Consider the following 18,101-nt stretch of genomic DNA (forward strand, 5'->3'; position numbering starts at 1 on the left):
GTGGGATTCGTTTCTAAGACATTAAAGTTATAGACAATTTATAGCCTAAAATAGTTTGTTCCTACAAAAATGTATCAAGTATCAGAAAGGAACAAAGTCAGCAATGAGCTATAGATATATCAATTCAAAATGTTAATCAAAAGGATATGAAAACTTGATAAAGGAAGTTATTTATGTCGATTATGTTTGGGCTATGAATATTATTAAACAATATATTATAAGAGAATAGTAACGAATAAGAAAAACAAGCGAACCAATTAAAGAACATTTAACGGTTGGCAAATTGCCTATCAAAAGCTGTCAAAAATAGAAAGCCGCCGTTTATCTTGAATTTAGCATTATAATAAAGTGTTTATGTGGGTTGTTTACATGAAAAATGATAAAGACCACCCGGCTTGCTCATATGAGAGTTGAGATCCGCTTTATGCAAACATTAGCTTGAGACTGCCTTCGCCAGTTGGTTCGCCTCGAAGCAAACATAACAAAAACAAACACTCGATCGAGGAAAGCGGCAGCATTTGATTTTTATTTCTTGCTCTCAATGGGGAAAAACAGTTAACGACTTAGCACCGAGAGAAGATTGGAAGGTGTTTGTGGTTTGTACTTACTTTTTTTATAATGGGGGTGATGCCACAATTCTTCTAGCTTTGTTTTTTTTGTGGTGTTTGTTAGTGCCTGCAGATTTGCTCCATTTTTGCCGATCAACACACACATTTATATCGATTGTCTGCTTCGTACACATTTACTCGATTTTGTTCTGATCAAACATTACTTATTAATCGACAAAAAATACAATGTTTATTGTTGCTTACAAATTTACTTGTTTTGTTTGCTCACACATGTCGATCGTCAAAAATCGGGCAAATCTGTAGACACCTTTTTGCTGGCGTTTACCTAGTTAAGAAAAAAAATGAGGCTAACTATCACCTATTGGTTAATTAGCTACAAAACGAGCTGCAAAGAGCACGAAAGGTCAGTTTGTTTGAAAAAACTCATTTTCAATAATTAGCTATTATTTATTGCTGATCACAGGTCGATCCTAAATTGCATGATGTAGTAGAAAATATTGTCTAAGCTTAAAAACTGGCTACTTGAAACTATTCTCCACAATATTTACGTAGGTACGTCTAAATAATCTTTCTCGTCATTACCACTATCTTCAGAACAGTGTCGTCCCAATGCCCCCTCAAAGAACTGCTAACGACGTTATCATTGCAGGAAAAGCCGTCAGCCAAGTCTAGGGGAGGCTAGACAAAAAAAAATCGTTACCGACGCCTGCCACGTTAAATATCTTTGGTTTTAAAATTTGGTTCTTTGGTCCTGTAAATAAAACAAGGCAGTCCAACATTAATAAATATTTAACAATTTAACTTGTGGAGGTACGCAATCAGTGACAGAGACTTAAATTAGAAACCAATAACCCAAATAACAACATTCTGTCGTTTATTCAAATCATCTCTAGCTTCTCTCTATCTTCACAAGTCTTTGATCTCCAGGCCCTTCGTTTGTTAATATGTTGTCCCACGTCAAGCACATGTGGCAATATTAGTTTTCTTTCTACAAATAAACTAACCGCAAACGTCCACACAAGTGTCTGCACGTTCTATTCATCATTTCCATTAACCTTGATACAAACTTTATTTACTATGTGCACTTCAAGAGTTGGCTAAGTGTGTGCGGCACGTTGGCGATCCCCCTGTCGCGATAACACGCACGGCAGGCGATGGCACTGCAACACCATACCTATTTGTAAAAAAATATGGACATAGATAGCGAAGGGGTGCAATCTAATTCCACGACTTTGTTACGCTGCTTAAATTTTGATAGCACAATTTTTTCAACAATGTATTAAAACCAATTTTGTGGCCATGAAACGGTTTTTATCATATCAATTATCTAGTAACTGCTTTACGGTAGCACTTATTCTTCGACGTTGAACTAGTTAGAATTATGTATCTACCTACAACTTTATTCACCAGCGCACATTCATCTTTTGTTTTCAAATAGGTTAGGTAAACGGATTGTCATATATATTGAATAGCAAAATTACGTCCAATTATAAATGAATTACTCTGTCCAAAACAGGATGTCCTGTATCGAACCCTGAGTGGATCCCTTATAGCAACCCGAGTTCAAATGACTTTTCGAAACGTGCAAACTTTCGGGTCGCACATTATGCATGAAATTAATTTTAATGGTATATGTAGCTCTGATTACCGAGTATCCGTGCTGAGCTCTTGTTACGAATGCTTAAATTACAATTTCCGTTTTAACCAATTTATATTTTCGTTTTTAGTTATTAGATTTGTGTTTCCTTGTGAAAAAACCTAAATTCATTTTTGGGATTGGCTGTTCTAAATTGTTCTAACTTTATTTCACTACTCATGTAGTTTATTCAAGGAAACTGAATGACCTTTTAGCATATTGCTTAATTCCGAATTACTTCTCTCTAAACACTTTTTGTCTTATTACTGCTATAAAAGATTAAAACAGCAACAAGCAAAAGCCATTTATATTCTACTGCTAGAACTTCTTTAACGCCACTGTTAACGAAATACATACCGAATGAAAATATATACTGTTCGAAGCCATCGACGTACTACGACTAAGTAAATTAAGTCTAAGTAATGCACGAAATAGTAACAGTGTGTAGAATTAATAAGTGTCACCAAAGAAAACATATGCTATTCGAAGTCATCGTCTTTTTAAGACTAAGTAAATTATATCTAAGTAAAGCACGGAATCGGACTCAGTGTCCAGAATCAATAAGTGTGATCAAATAAAAAATAAAAAATAAAGTGATCGGCTTGCTAACACTAAGTAATTTATATTCAAGTAATACACGAGACTGGTAGCAATGTCTACTATCAATAAGTATGACCAAGTAAAAATATACTATTCGAAGTGAGTGGAATGCTAAGACTAAGTAATGCACGAAATCGGTAAAATATATACACTGTTGAAAGTCCACGGCGCGCTAAGACTAAGAAATTTATAATATATCTAAGTAAGGCACGAAATCAGTTTCTGTGCTTAGAATTCAAGTCTGAGAATCAATAATATTCTTAAATCATTTCTCGTAACCACGTAGCAATTGATGTTAAATATTACACAAATACGGGATACTATGAGAAATTGCAGCATTACACTTACAATTTATATTCATGACAGACTACTATCAAGATATCTATTTCATAATTAAATGCTGGGAATGCAATAAATTGAAGTTATGCAGGCGATACGTCAAAGTTATTAGATATTACCTATCGTACTCCGTTATAAATTACCTACGGTGATATAAGTTTTCATTAAACTCTCGCGCTACGAAGTATGAAGGCGTCGCTGTTCATCTGTTTAAAGAAGTATTTGAGGAATTTTGTTCATAAGGACCAGGTAGTGTGAAAGTTTACAATGGATAAAAAATATGTTTTGAAACAATTACTGTGCAACTTCTATCAGAATGCCCGCTTCTTAGACAGGTGGCCCATTTATAGTGGTTCAAAATTTTTTTAGATAGATCAGTTCGGCGAAAATCAATAGTTTAGAAGTTATGATTTTTTATATAATATCAAGTGACGGGACGAACAAGTCGTGCGCCTGATGGTAAGCTATACGCTTGTCCATAACAACTGCAGTGCCACTCAGAGCTTTAAATATGCAAAGGTCTGAGAGGCACCGCCACTGCGCCCGTCACCCTGAAACATAAGTTGACAAGTCCCATGTACCTGTAATTTCACCAACACCCTTACCCTTCAAAACCGGAACACAGTACTCCTGACATTACTGCTTTATTATGCACTTTCTTGAAACTGTTCTACTTTAGTCACTAAAACCACTCTAATTTAAATTTTGATTTAAAACTCTGAGTGGCGTGTCGCTTACCACCAAGCGCGTGACTTGTTCTTCTCGTCACTTTGTGTCATAAAAAAGCTAGATGTAACATGTTTTTTTTTATAACATCACACGGGCGTGCACAAATGTATTTAATAAGTCTGTCATTAATTTAAACGCGGTGACAGTTATTTTAGTTAACTTCAATGATAATAATTACAAAATGTAACTAGATGTCAAAATAAGAATAATAATTTTAATGTTGTCACGATTATATTATACAAATATCAAAAATCAGACGATGAAGTTCGGGATTTAAAGATTCGGACACTACATATACATTTTACTAGTTAATAAGTTTGTAATTGCTTTTTATATAGCGATTTTTCTCAGACCATTATGTTAATAGATATTGCTTAGATATAGTTGTTGCTTAGATTTCTTAAAATATGTTTCTCGCGTTTTTCTTTTAGCCGTCACTTTGTAAGTGCATTTACAATTAGCAGGGAGTAATACTTTCGGTAAATTATTGTACATTTTTGGCGCTATTACGATATTTCTTACTTTTATGCATGGAGGTAGTTTTACAAGCTTCCAAACAAAAAGTATCCGGGCAGAACCTGGAACACCCAACTCAAAAACCATTTTGAAAGTTTATTTTCCAAATTGGTCCTACCGGGAATAACGCTCTCAGTGTAAGCCGTTGGGCCTCCGAAGTCGTCATAATGTAAGTTTAAATTTTTAGTAGCAGTAGAGCTCCTTGTGAAAGAGTTCGTCCAGGGAAGTACCGCCACCTTAACTATTTTTGCCGCCAAGCAGTAATGTGAGCATTACTGCGTTCTGGTTTTGATGGTAAAGATGCTGTTGAAATTACAGGCACATGGGACTTCTCAACTTATGTCTCAGGACGACGATCGCAGTGGCAGTGCCCATCAGATCTTTGGGAGTTATATATCTGAGTTGCAACTGTTACGGTAAGGCGTGTCGCTTACCACCAGGCGCATGGCTTGTTCTTCCCGTCACTTGGTACCATAAAATCTTATAAACGTTTTTGAAACCAGTAGAACATTATCAGCATTTATACCTTTCATATGTTTCCGTGTACCGTAACGCACACACAGCAATCATGGCAACATTTTACATAGACAAAGCAACCGTATTAGTCATAGTACAGTTTGTTCCATAAATCACCAAAAACAGGCGGTTTTGGGATCGCGTGACCAACGAAAGTCGCGTTACGTACACCGATGTCATAATTCCGTGTTGATTCCCTCTTCGCTCCACGCCGCCGTGACTAATGCTTTGCTACTAATCGCCTTTAAATTAAACTTTTGTATTATTATTGTCTTTTTTGTTTGTAAATAAACAATGACGTATATTAATAGTTCTATACAGTGTCTGTATAAAGGAACAACAACGTCACTAATTTACAAGTACGCTCTTCGCTTTGCATGCTGTATCAATCGCATGTCGACTTGCATTTTAAATAAAGAAATATTTTTCAAATATGCCATTCACGAGGTTAAAAATTATAGTGAAACAAAAATTTTAAGGTAAAGTTAACTTACTATACAGGATCTCTGTACTAGGGCGACAAAAATCCGTGGTAGTAATTTTTAAATGTAGTAATTCATAACTTTTGCAAGTTATTACGATCTGTGTTGTTTAAAATAATATTGTGAATGATAAATGTGTACAAATGTTTATAATAATAATAATAATAATAACGCACACACTCAACATAGCCCCGCACTAGGGAAACCCTGTGTCGCGGGTGCCATGGACACACACATAGACAACCACAAATTACACCCAAACTCACGAGAGAAATAAATGTAGGTCATACAAATATTTCTCCCGGCCCAGGAATCGAACCTGGGGCCTCTGCGTGGCAGTCCGGCGTGGTAACCGTTCGGCCACGGAGGCAGTTTGTTTACGAAAAGCAACCCCTAAAGTTACATGCTCGTTATTCTCAGGAGATAGCTTAAGAACGAACTTAAACACTACTGTTTAATTAAAATGACGACCTCAGTAATTCGCTTACCTATGAAATAAAGATTATGTATAATTTATATATATATTATATTATATCATATACTTACAAACAAAAGATTGTCTTTTCTACACCCACATTCGACAATTATAACACGTATGATATATTTTATTAATACAAAGCACGATCGAATTAGTCGAAATACACAACATCCACTTTCTATTTTCTTGACACGCACTTCTTCTTTTCGATGACATACACTATAAAGCTTGTCATAGTGGTGAAAGAGTTTGCCAATCGGCGTAACGTGTGCTCAGGATGCGCCAGACGTACACGTACAAGAAAGGAATGGTACGTCGTGCGGGGAGGCTTCTTTCATGCACCCCGCACACGTGCTACTCCTTAATTACCAATCTAATATAGCTTAAGTCACATTTAAAATGCACTAACTCTATTTTATGAACATATCATGCAATTTTCTTGTAAATTTTTTTTCTTTTCTTGGTTGTACTTATGCTCTACTAGTTTTGGGATTATAGATTTTCTTTTTGCATATTCCTAAGCTTCTGTGTGGTCTGGATGTAGCCTGATTGGTCAGCAAATAATCAATAACTAATTTTTAATTACAATAATTACAATTACAGTAACTATTTCTCTAGTATTTGGTAATAAAGTTATCATTATAATTATTTCAAGTAAAAAAAAGTTTTTTGGTTTTAGTACTTTATTTCCAGATGGTGCTCATAAACGTCAAACATCAGTAGACACGACTGGCATACAGAATAAAGTTAAGCAAGAGATGAACCAACAAAACGTTTTGCAAATCGTAGTCAATTTCATCGATAAGTTACCAACAATTCAGCGGGGAGTCTCTACACCTGGAGTGCACAACTGGAAATTGGAAACCGTAACTCAACAAGTATTAAGGGGAAGGAAAACTCCGTAGCCGCGCCATCTGTAGGCCTTATCTATGGCTATAAATATTGTGTGGAACCCCGGTACGAAGGAGTACGAATTATAGCTCCAGAGGTACTTTCAGTCTCGCCGAGTAATGGATAATTCATGCACCCTCGCCATGCACTGTTTTCAAATTTTACGGCCGTTTTAGTAATTATTTTTGAAAATTCGTGTCTCTTTATCAACAAATAACGTACAATCCAAATTCTACCACGGAACATATAAATTTACGGCATTAATCGTCAAAGTTAAAACTTAACATAATTAGATGTCGTTGTTGATGTTTGCCATAGTATTGTAGCAGATCTACTAATTGACTTTGAATATCATGAATAACTTATCAGGGAACATCTATTGAAGCAGATTTTGAATGCCAAAGAGAAATGAGACTGTTGTAGCCCAATTGGAAATTCTGTTTGTTCACCTAATTGCATTGTTCATTCAACGTAAATGAAAAGCAAACTTGGTAAATTTCAATGTTTGTTAATTAGCCATTTTAGCCAAGGCCTAAAATGATAATAGATGTTAACCACGTTTCGCCAGACAGCTGTGACACAAATTGTAACATCTTACGCAAATGCAACATACATTGCGGTTATGCAATCAAGCTTTATTACTATATTTAGAGTGGCATGTGCGTTATCATAGTTATTGCCACCTTTTTTTTCAAATGGCTGTTGTAAAGTTAACGTAAGTACACAAATATCGGCTTAATAGTGACCTCTCAAATTATACTTATTCTACCAAAATAATAACCAAGAAAAAAATTTAGAAGACTCCTATTTACAGAGCAATTTCTATCAATAACAAAAGCGATATCTCCAAGACTTCACTAAGTCATCATTATCTACAAATATAGTGACATTCATTTGTTTTTCGTGTCCCAACCGCTAGCTCTCATCGTGAAAACAACTACAAACATCTCTCTCAATTTTTCTCTGTCTTAAAAGAGCCCCCTTGACTTAAGAGGGCTTCACTTTTGGAAACCGTACTAGCATTAGATGATTAATAAAGAAAAAAAACCTGAAGAATTGTATTACTGATGCCAATGCCTGAAGAGTTAATTTTCACAGTAAGATTATTGTTAAACTAATTAACGTAAAACTCATTGTTACGTAAAGTGATGAATTTGATACTTAATTAAATTATGTTTGCCCTACTTATGTTGAGGTGTTTAGTTCAATAATTCTAGTGAACCCCTTTGTAAGCAAAATCTTTAATACGGATAATAATATCTTTATTATTTTACATAGAAACCATAAATTATAAAGTATATACTAATATAATTTTTAAGTGTACTAATTTGTGTAAGTAAGTAGTTTATCCGTTGTACAGTTAATTACACGTAAAAACGCCGTAATAGTTATGAATATTGAAACGTTCAGTCATCTTAACTTTCCCAAAGTTAAACACTTAAACGTTCAACAGTTGTTTCTTGACAAGAGGCGTCATCTAACACCTGGTGTGGAATGCAATCAAGTTTAATAATTACGGGTATTAATAACAAGGGTGCAGTCGGGGTGTCGGTTGCCATGGCAACACCCTACAGTTTGCAACAAGCTTCAGAGCCTTTGGGGGTACCTGCTGATATGCTCATAGTAGTATGAGCTTAGCCAGTATTGGAGGAGCACTGACAATTACACTGCCCTTGCAGAATGAGTTGATCGATACGCCTGAACAATATAATTCCTGTAAATTGTAGCGTAAGCAGTATCAATACTCCGAGCAGTAACGTAATCTATAACTCAACTCTTCTTTTTGGTTAGATGAAAATAAGTCAAGATTTTGGGGCAACAGTACCAGAATATGATCAAACTGTTAACTTATTACAATGACTCAAGTGTCATCAGTAACATTTGTCCAGGTTATCATACATTTTTTAGGTTATACGGCATTTTTTAGACATTAGCCTCTAACAAAGTTTCCAGAATGTTTTCGTTTGTAATGTATTTCTTACCATTGCCTTTGTGCGAGTGACAGTTGCGAGGCATCCATATAACTCGATTCCCACCGGCTTGTCTAAAATTTTCCACGTATTATCAAATATTATAAATAATTCAAAGTAATTTATTATATTTTGTACTCAATGATACATGTAGAATAAGTAACCAGTGAAATAAAGTGTACTAGAATCTTGTGTGCTAATAAGTGCTATGTTTGATTGTCGCCAAGGCGCCACTTGTTAAGGCAAGTGTTTTTTGTTTTCCTCAGGATTACTAAAGACAATGTTCACGCCTCGCCACTGGTGAGTGAGTAAATTGAATAAATTCAATTTCATTGAATTTAACAGCTTAGATCGAACATGGTAGAAACTGAAATTAATATGGGAAATGATCTTCGAAACAAGAAAGCCTTAACGAACTGTCAGAGATCATTTTAACATGGTACTATAACCCTCAGAGCCTTTGATAACCACGAACATGCTCATATATTTACGAGCAAAGCTGATTAAGGCTTTAATTGTTACAACACTTGTATGACACTTGTCTGCTGAAATCAGATATAATAAAAAAGCTTTTGTCAAAGTTACATTCGTAAGATGTTCTAATACAAATATTTATAATCACTATTATTTTTAGCAAAATTTGAAAAAAAATTATTACCATACTCTTCAAGCCAATATACCAAGATGTTATAAAGAACCGAATTCTCATTTCACTTAGTTAACTCCATTTGTGAGCTCAGCTTTTACCAGCAAAGTTTGTCAAGACAGCTACATAAAACGGGACTAAAAAAACGGTGTTATAGTTGATAATATTCAAGCTGAGAAACGTTATTTGCACGTACGACATTTCAACGACAAAAACACGTACAGTGTTAAACTTTAATTTTGAAAAAGGCAAACAACTCAAGATTTTAATAAAAATTAAATCTTTCCGTAAAATATAAGCAAACAATTCATGTGCAACGATTTACAAGCAATCCACGTTTTTATTATGGAGTAAAACGTTTAATTGCTCGAAAACGAGACGGGGTACTGGGTAATTAATTCTTTTGTACGCGACCATTTGGTAGCTGTAAATGCTATCGTAAAGTCTGCAACAATACACCTGTGTCTGATCTGTACAATGTTATTTGTCACCCTTCTTAGTGTCACAAAACGATAAAGCCGTAGATGGCTATACTATAACATGGTTGGTTTCACCAAAATAAGGGATGAAGCAATATAGTTCCATACACTTAGATACATCAAAAATTATATAGTTTATTGACAAATTTTACACTATGATCATTCGAGACTGCTTAAATTTGTACCACAAGGATTAATGATAAAATCAGACAAGAGAGAGTAAGAAAACAAATGATAAATGCTTAGTATTTTATTATTATGGACTGATTTTGCGAAGTACAAATTATACTTAAAACTTGTTGGAGCAGGAATTAGTTTCCGATTATTACAAAATATTATTCAGCTGTGATATTTAAAGAGGTTATTAAATTGGTTCATTTGGAATACTAAATTGACCACACACAATAAATAGGTATGTTAAAATTGTATAAGGATATCAAATATTGCAAAATATATACAAAACACAATCGAATACCAAATTATACTATATCACAGTCACTATAGAGATGAGAAACCTACGAGATAATATGGCAGTCTATATGAAAACACATTCACAATACTACGACCTCAAATTCCATCTCAAGGTAGATTGTTTGTCGAGCAAATTGTTATATCACATTAACTTATCCATATTTTACTGGCAAGTCAGGTAAATATAATAGGAAGACATAGTTCTAAAGGAATCACGTATGCTTAACATTTCACTGAAAGTACCTCCATAGCTTTTAGATTGTTATTAGGTATAAGTAAAGTTGATAAATGAGAACAATTCTACTCGACAATTATCTTTTCCTCTCCTTTCTATCTATAATAAATATGCAAAAAACTTTAATACATATTTACAATCCACTTAAATGTAATATTGCTTCGGTTACGTACTAGTGATATAAGTTTTGAGTTAATGTCAATATGACAAAAATAAAATTAACTTGGATAAGAATGTCCTGAACAACCTGATGTACCTGAGAGATTGGCGAGCGCACGCATTTCTCGGTAAGGCGATTCTCTGCGAATAATAGACACAAATTGGAAACATGAAACATTGTTGACACTTTTGTACCAACATCAAAAATAAAATAACCTAAATACACCAATTCCCATAAATTTGGACAGTCACCATTATTTTTTTTTTGTCATCAAAACTCTACATCTACAAGAAATAATACTATCGAATTGGGCTGAAAGGACTCACTTACCTTTCATACGGCGGAGGTGGTAGAATATCACACAAGTTCATCCTGAAATTTTTATCACTCATTCCAGCATTTGAATACCTCGAATCATGAGTTCCTTGCCTAAAGCTGTTTTCCCGACCCAGCCAATGCCACTGGGGATAATCGTACTCCGCTTCAACCACAGCCCATTCTTTATTACCATCATGGTGACTAGAAGATCTGGAAGCATGTGTTCTACAAGATGGACATTCGTCTACTGGTATTTCTTGAATTTCATCGACTTCGTTCCCACATTTTGTCATTTCACTAAAATCTTTTGTTAATGTTGAACTACTGCTCCGACAACACGTTGAACAATCTTCGTTGGAGAATTGGTTGCTGTCATCGAATGATCTAACCATACTATTATCGTAAGAGCCTGGACTTACAGCACATTTCATACAAGAGTCTTCTACGTCTGTATGATCCTGTAAAAAGGGTAACAATGGTGTCAAAACTTTTGTCATCAGACATACTTACCATTGACCGACTAATAATAACATACCTGGTAATTTAATTCAGTATATATAGCACAAGAAGCATATGGCTCTGGTGCGATTCTTTTCTGGTCTGCCTGCGGCATGGCCGTCATAGAACTAGGATGTTGTGGAAGACTATACTCAGCTTCCGTAGCCATAGTTCCAACGGAATGACCACCTATAAAGAAACCACGTTAGACTATCTTGAATTGAAAAAAATAATAATTAAATATTTTAAAAAATATATCTTAACTTTTTTTATCTTATAAGGCTCTAAATATTATAACAAAGACTCAGTTTGATCTTTTCTTACCGTGCAATAAACTTTGGTGGCAACTTAACACCTCTATTCGGGGTTCATTAGAACCTTCAAACGTTGGCCTTTCTCGCAGCCATACCGCTTCTTTTCCTAGTAAACATTGCTGTGCATTTGTTATTGCCGTTCCTGAAAACACAAACACTTTATGTCTTATATTGCCTAGCTAAATAAACAAACGTGTTAGTGTTCTGTAGACATTATTTCGTACTAGTAGATTTCTGACTCTTTCTTTGCTTTGACCGGCGTCGTCGAATAAACACAATCGTTCCCGCACCAACTAGAACTAGCACAAGCAAAATAGCGCTCAGCGCTAGCAACCAAGTTTCTTGGAACATTGACAATATTGCCTTGTCGGTTGCTGGTTCCGTTCTGAAACAAGAGGAAATATTTATAGCATTGGGTCTGCCAACTTTCTCAAGGACGATGACATTGTGTTATGACTTTAAAATACTACACTTTGCAACGAAACGAATATGCTTAATGTTTAACACTTACTGCACATAGTGTCTCTGAGTTTGTGTCGGCACCATGTGAATATGTGCTGGGGGACTGAAAGGTCCATGACCTCTATGAGTGACAGCTGCAGCCCGTGCACTGTACCGACCTCCAGTCCTCAAAGAACTAGCTGCGGCAGCACGTGTCTTGGCACCCAATGACATTTGACCGACTACACGACCTCCGTTGCCACCACCCACTCTAACCTCGATCTAAAACCAACAAGAAGAAATTGCAAGATCATATGCAAGTGATAAATGAACTCATGAAATGTAAAAAGGACTAACCAAGTAACCAGACAGCTCGCCATTCCAAGTATGCACGGGAGGCGGGTCCCAGCGAATCCAGGCCGACGTCGCATTTATCACTCCCGCTGAAACACTCTGAGGCGGCGCTGATGGAACTAAAGCACACGCGAAAACTTTATTCTTGATAAATTATGTTTTATTTAAGTACTAAAACTTAAGATCCAATGAAGTTGAAAATTAAAAAGTTTTCTCTTTATTCAAATCATACAAACTGCCGACAAAATATGCTTACCATCTTCTTCAGTAAGTCCAGTTTTCATATTTGATGGTTTTCCAAGTAGAAGTTTATAAAATGGCATCAAAAATACATCGTACTGGGCATACGGAATCAGTCCCGTTAGTATATGGCTTGACGACCCGCTATTATGTACAGTAGCCATCGTAAAATTTTCATGTTTAGAAAGTTCTGCTAAACTGTCAATGGAAGTATTTGAATACTGAGTGTTTTGTAGTTCTAATAAGTATGGTTTATTTATAGCTGTTCCGTTAAACCAAATTTTCACTCCTTCTAAGTACTCGTTGTAATCTGTTATAACCTAAAAATACCAATGAATTCATTTAGAATTTCAACAAATTTCAGGTTCGTTTTTTAAGTCTGACATTTGTGCTGATTACTTACATCCCAAACAATTTTTAGTGTAGTAGCGGAAATTCCTTCAACTCTCCTCAGAACTAAAACATCTTGTTGTAAATATCTTCTCGCTTGTACTAGCTCGTATTGTGTCATAGGCGGATGATTTTGAGGCTTACTCAATTCCGGGTAAGGTGAGGATGAGTCTAAATCTCCATTAAACGAATTGGCTTCTCGTCTTAACACCTAGAGAAATAAAACGAAATAGATCACATTAATTAAAAACCAAACTAGGTGCATGGCTGTGGTAGAAACATTAGCTTCAAAGGGAAAGCCTCACTTGTAAAGTGGCTGTATGAAAAGCGCTTCCCGCTGCGCTAACAGCAACACAAGTTAATCTCCCGGCGTGCTGCGTTGTTATCCTATCTATGTACAAAGATCCGTGATGACTTGTCTTTGGGAATACTAATTCCTGTGAAAGATGATACTTTTAATAAAATGATATAAAACGCACAAGATAACAATTCATGAAACGTTACGATACCTGAGAGCCTTCCATAGTCCAAAAGATTAATGGTTTCGGTGATCCTTCCGCTTCACATGGAAATGACACAGCTTCGCCTTCCCAAGCTGTTTGATCCGAAGGCATCCGTGTGAAATGTGGTAATGCTAAAAAAACGAAATTATAGAATCCACCAGTACCTCTACACCTTGTTCGACTTTGGAACAAATTAATAAAATAACACTTACAATGAACAGTTAGCGAAGCACTGGCAACACTTGTTCCAGCCTGACTTTCAGCCCGACAAGTGTAAAGTCCTGTGTCGGAAGATGTAACTTTATCTATTCTTAAAGAACCTCGTCGCACTATAGCATATGGTGAGAGGGACCCATTATCCCGAGACCACGATACTGAGACATCTGATTCTGGCGAAGCCTATAATATACAAATACGTTATAAGTGACGATTTTAAAATTCTTGAGAGGTATGATTTCATTAAAGTAAATTTACCTGACAATGAAACTCAATATTCTGTCCAAGCAAAGCGGTAATATTATTAGGTTTGACTAGAAAATGTGGTCTACGTAATACAAGTAGGGTGGCGGGACGTGACTGCCTTTCCCCTGCCACATTTGATGCCACACATCGGTAAACACCGCTATCTGACGGAAGAGTTTCTAGAATATTTAGGTTACCACCATCTACAACTGATATCCTGAAACAAGATACACCTTGAACTTGTTTTGTGATCAACTAAGCTTTTCTATTGATCAACGATATTATCTGTAGTACTACTTAAAGAAAATATGCAACGGCCTAATTATATTGATCAAATAAAATATATATATACAAATAAAAGTTACCTTTTACATCACTTGATTTACTTTGAAAAACTATTTCGTGATTTCTATCAGTAATTTGAAGCTGCTATTGATGTTGGATAACCCGGCAAAGGCGTATGGAATACATTAATTACTACTAACACATCATGGAGGAGATATTTCTTTGAATTATTTCATATTCATACCTTCCATTAACCTCCTCAACGTCCAGACTATGTCCATCCTTAGTCCAATGAACAGAAGGGTCAGGCACGCCCTTAGGCGGTAAGCATTCTAATGAGGCTGATTCACCACTCGCCACCTTTACGTCACGAGGTTCAGTTCTGAATTCATCGCGTAGAACTAAAAATAATGGTGCATTGTTATATTTAGCACTTGTTACTTTCTCATTAACACTTCTTACCTTTTTAATTAAAAAGGTAATAAGGATTTTTTGGCATAATTACCTAAGTACAAGTTAATAGTGCTATGTAAAAAAATAAGTATAATTACTTATTACCACACAATCATAGACGCACGGTATTACATTAAAGTACCTATTTAAAAGTCTTTTTGAGAGACTGCTAATTTAAAAAAGCTGTAATTATTTTTTGGCAAGATATATCTCTACTTACATTATCATTTTAACTTACCAGCAATAATAAGTGTAGCATTCTTGCTAACTGCATCTCCAACAGAATTTTTAGCGACGCACCAATAGACTCCTTCATCGCTCTCTTTTTTACCACGCATAACCCTAAGAAAAGAAAAATGATTTCAACTTTTTGTATGAAATGTTTACAAGAGTCGTTGAACTTGGGAGGGTTCTGATAATTTACGTACTTTATCAGAATTTTAAAACGTCACAACATGGATGAAATTTTGAATCAAGTTGCAACAACATAAAAGAGGGATAGAAATTGGTGCAACGGGCTGGTATCCGCAACTCGACGACAAAGCGCCTATTTTGCGTGTAATTATACTTTGAAATTAATGTATCTTCATAAAGGTGTTAGTACTTTTCTGACCGACTACCAAGTATTACGTCTGTAGTACTATTACAAGTACCTGTAGTTTGTTTTTTGAATGAACCGATAACGCGGTCTTTGTATGTTTTACTTTTGACAATATCAACCGCTCACGTTTAAGCGCTTACTATAAATAAAACAGTGTAAATATATCTTACCTAAGAAACAGCAAGCCATCTTCAAGCAATACTCTATGAGGATGATCCGTCGGAGCCAGCGGCAAGCCATCTTTGTACCACTGTATGCTCGGTTTTGGTTTCCCTTCGGCAACGCATCGCAGGGTCGCTGGTTCACTCCTTCCAACGATAGTGTCAGCTGGGTGTTCTTTGATACGCGGGGCACGACTTTGCGCTTCAGAAAATAAAATAACCTTATATTGCCAAAATTTCATCTTGATTGTTAAAGAAGTAGGCCGTAGAAGTAGAATATAAAATCCTTAGTCTCTGCCATCATCCCCACAAAAGAAAAGGGCTTAGTGACATATTATGTGATATTATTCCTAAAATCTTAAAATTCTTTGTGAAATTATGGATTTTTCATATATGTACGATAAATAATCATTTACTTCGATTAATATGTTTTAGAAAACTTTAGGTCAAGGAGATTATTTATCTTAATAATAATTGTTAATGTTGACCTGACAGTCACTGATAATCATTCTGCTACATCTGTTAAAAACCAATTAACAGATATTATGTACATTAAATTTGCTAAGGATGACCCAAAGATGTCAATAAAACAAGATAACTGGGAGTAAAATTAAATAGAAAAAGAAAGCAAACCCTTATCAAAAACAGCATTTCGACGAACTTATCTTTTAATCTTTCCAACCACTTACCTTTTGTATCTAAAGGCAATGTGAACAAAAGATGCAAAAGCACTATACTCTTGAACTGGTTCCATGCACGTTTATCTGTTTTAATTGGTCCCGCGACCATGCTTGACGCTACTGATTACCGTCACTTACAGCACGATGTTCACAACACATAGTTTAAATACTATTAATAATACAAATAAACCCAATTCAGCTGAAACTCTTTCCAAAATTGGCAAGAAACATAATGATATCGTCTATACAGACGTAACTAGAGATTTTTTTGTAACATCGCGATGTATACCGACGGAGGAGCGACACAACCTCCGTGTCCGATAGCTTTGGGGTTACTGCCCCCCCACTCTGTTTTGTCATTTCGCGCCGACTCAGTAAGTGCTTTCCTGAGCTTTTCCCTTGTTGGGGGATTTGCAAAAACTTCTTCAATGAATGCGTCCATTTTGAAATAGCCTTTTGTGTAGAGTTTTTTGCAGTTGAGAATTCCAATAAATTTATCATACTAAAGGCTTATAAAATATTATAGGTAGTAAAAACTTGAGTTATCGCTGGCATTTCAAGACAAGTTTGCTCATAACCCAATTGAATTTTTATTTATTGATACATGCATGTTTCTCATGCGTAGGTGTTTCAGAAATTTTGTTTGATTGCCTGTCGATTAATTTTTACCCTCTGCGACGATGTCTGCACTTACTAATATCCTTACTAATCCTTTCCAATATTAAACTTCTTTCAGATCAAAAATTACATTACAGTGCTAGGTAAGCATTTTCTTATTGTCATCATCATCTAGTAGTATTCCGTATTTATTTCATTATCATGTTTATAATTTAGAAAAACTTTACATTTGAAATGAAACTGTTTTTCCGGATTTAAATCGCGTATATTTGTTTTTTCAAACAGTCAACCGTGACCATGGGACCTGTAAAGGGCCCGAAACGTCGGTTTGTTTGAAAAAACAAATATACGCGATTTAAATCCGGAAAAACAGTATCATGTCCTATTTGAAATTCAATGCGTCACATGAAACCCAGAATCAAAACATTTTTATCCCGCAGGATTTCATTAAAACTTAGCGGATTAGTTGTATCCCATATAATTCAGCACACGTGTCTATCTGTACGTGTCAATTGGGGTTCGCCAGTATGCCGAGCACGTAACTAGTTACCTAACTGTTTTGCTGCGACAACATGGAGCTATCTTGATTAAAATCGATAGATATGTGATAATGCAAATTTTGGATATATGGAGGGAATGGTTAATGAAACAATTAATATGAATACCAACGCATACGTACTTTCAGTATGCAATACATTTCGAGTCATTAAAGCAGAAAGATAAATTCACAACGAAATGTAATAATTACAGATATTAATAATTTAGATTTGAAAACCTTTCGTTCCATCTGGAAACGAACATTCAGTATTTGTGTTTAAAAATTCTCAGGTTTACGTTTTTCGTTACTTTTCGTTACAACGTGCAACGTATACCCAAAGTTTAAAATCATCTTCATGACTCTTAAATTATATTTTACGATAAAGCATTATATATATTGCTCCAGATCGTTAGCCAAAATTGGTTAGCCCCATCCAGTTCCCGATTTTCAATAGGATCCCCTACCTCATGTAATCAACCTATCAGTTCCGTACAATGGAGGCTTCCTTCATTAACTCCATTCTGTTGA

The 18,101-nt window shown here is 35.4% G+C and overlaps 1 protein-coding gene across 1 annotated transcript; it reads right to left on the reverse strand.

Annotated features, from left to right (window-relative positions):
* Positions 1-10,100: 10,100 nt before the first annotated feature.
* LOC113225499 (roundabout homolog 3-like) lies at positions 10,101-16,747 on the reverse strand. The gene is made up of 17 exons (XM_026457813.1): positions 16,427-16,747; positions 15,747-15,939; positions 15,214-15,317; positions 14,767-14,923; positions 14,250-14,454; positions 13,988-14,174; positions 13,782-13,906; positions 13,578-13,709; positions 13,286-13,483; positions 12,899-13,202; positions 12,646-12,761; positions 12,359-12,570; positions 12,072-12,232; positions 11,858-11,989; positions 11,571-11,722; positions 11,048-11,493; positions 10,101-10,857 (listed from the first exon to the last, which is right to left on the reverse strand). Exons 1-17 carry the CDS (start codon positions 16,524-16,526, stop codon positions 10,776-10,778), a joined length of 3,006 nt encoding a protein of 1,001 aa, XP_026313598.1. The 5' UTR covers positions 16,527-16,747; the 3' UTR covers positions 10,101-10,775.
* Between the last annotated feature and the right edge of the window lie 1,354 nt (positions 16,748-18,101).

Source organism: Hyposmocoma kahamanoa, unplaced genomic scaffold (assembly GCF_003589595.1).
Source record: "Hyposmocoma kahamanoa isolate Upper Pololo Valley unplaced genomic scaffold, ASM358959v1 161, whole genome shotgun sequence".
Classification (NCBI taxonomy): domain Eukaryota; kingdom Metazoa; phylum Arthropoda; class Insecta; order Lepidoptera; family Cosmopterigidae; genus Hyposmocoma; species Hyposmocoma kahamanoa.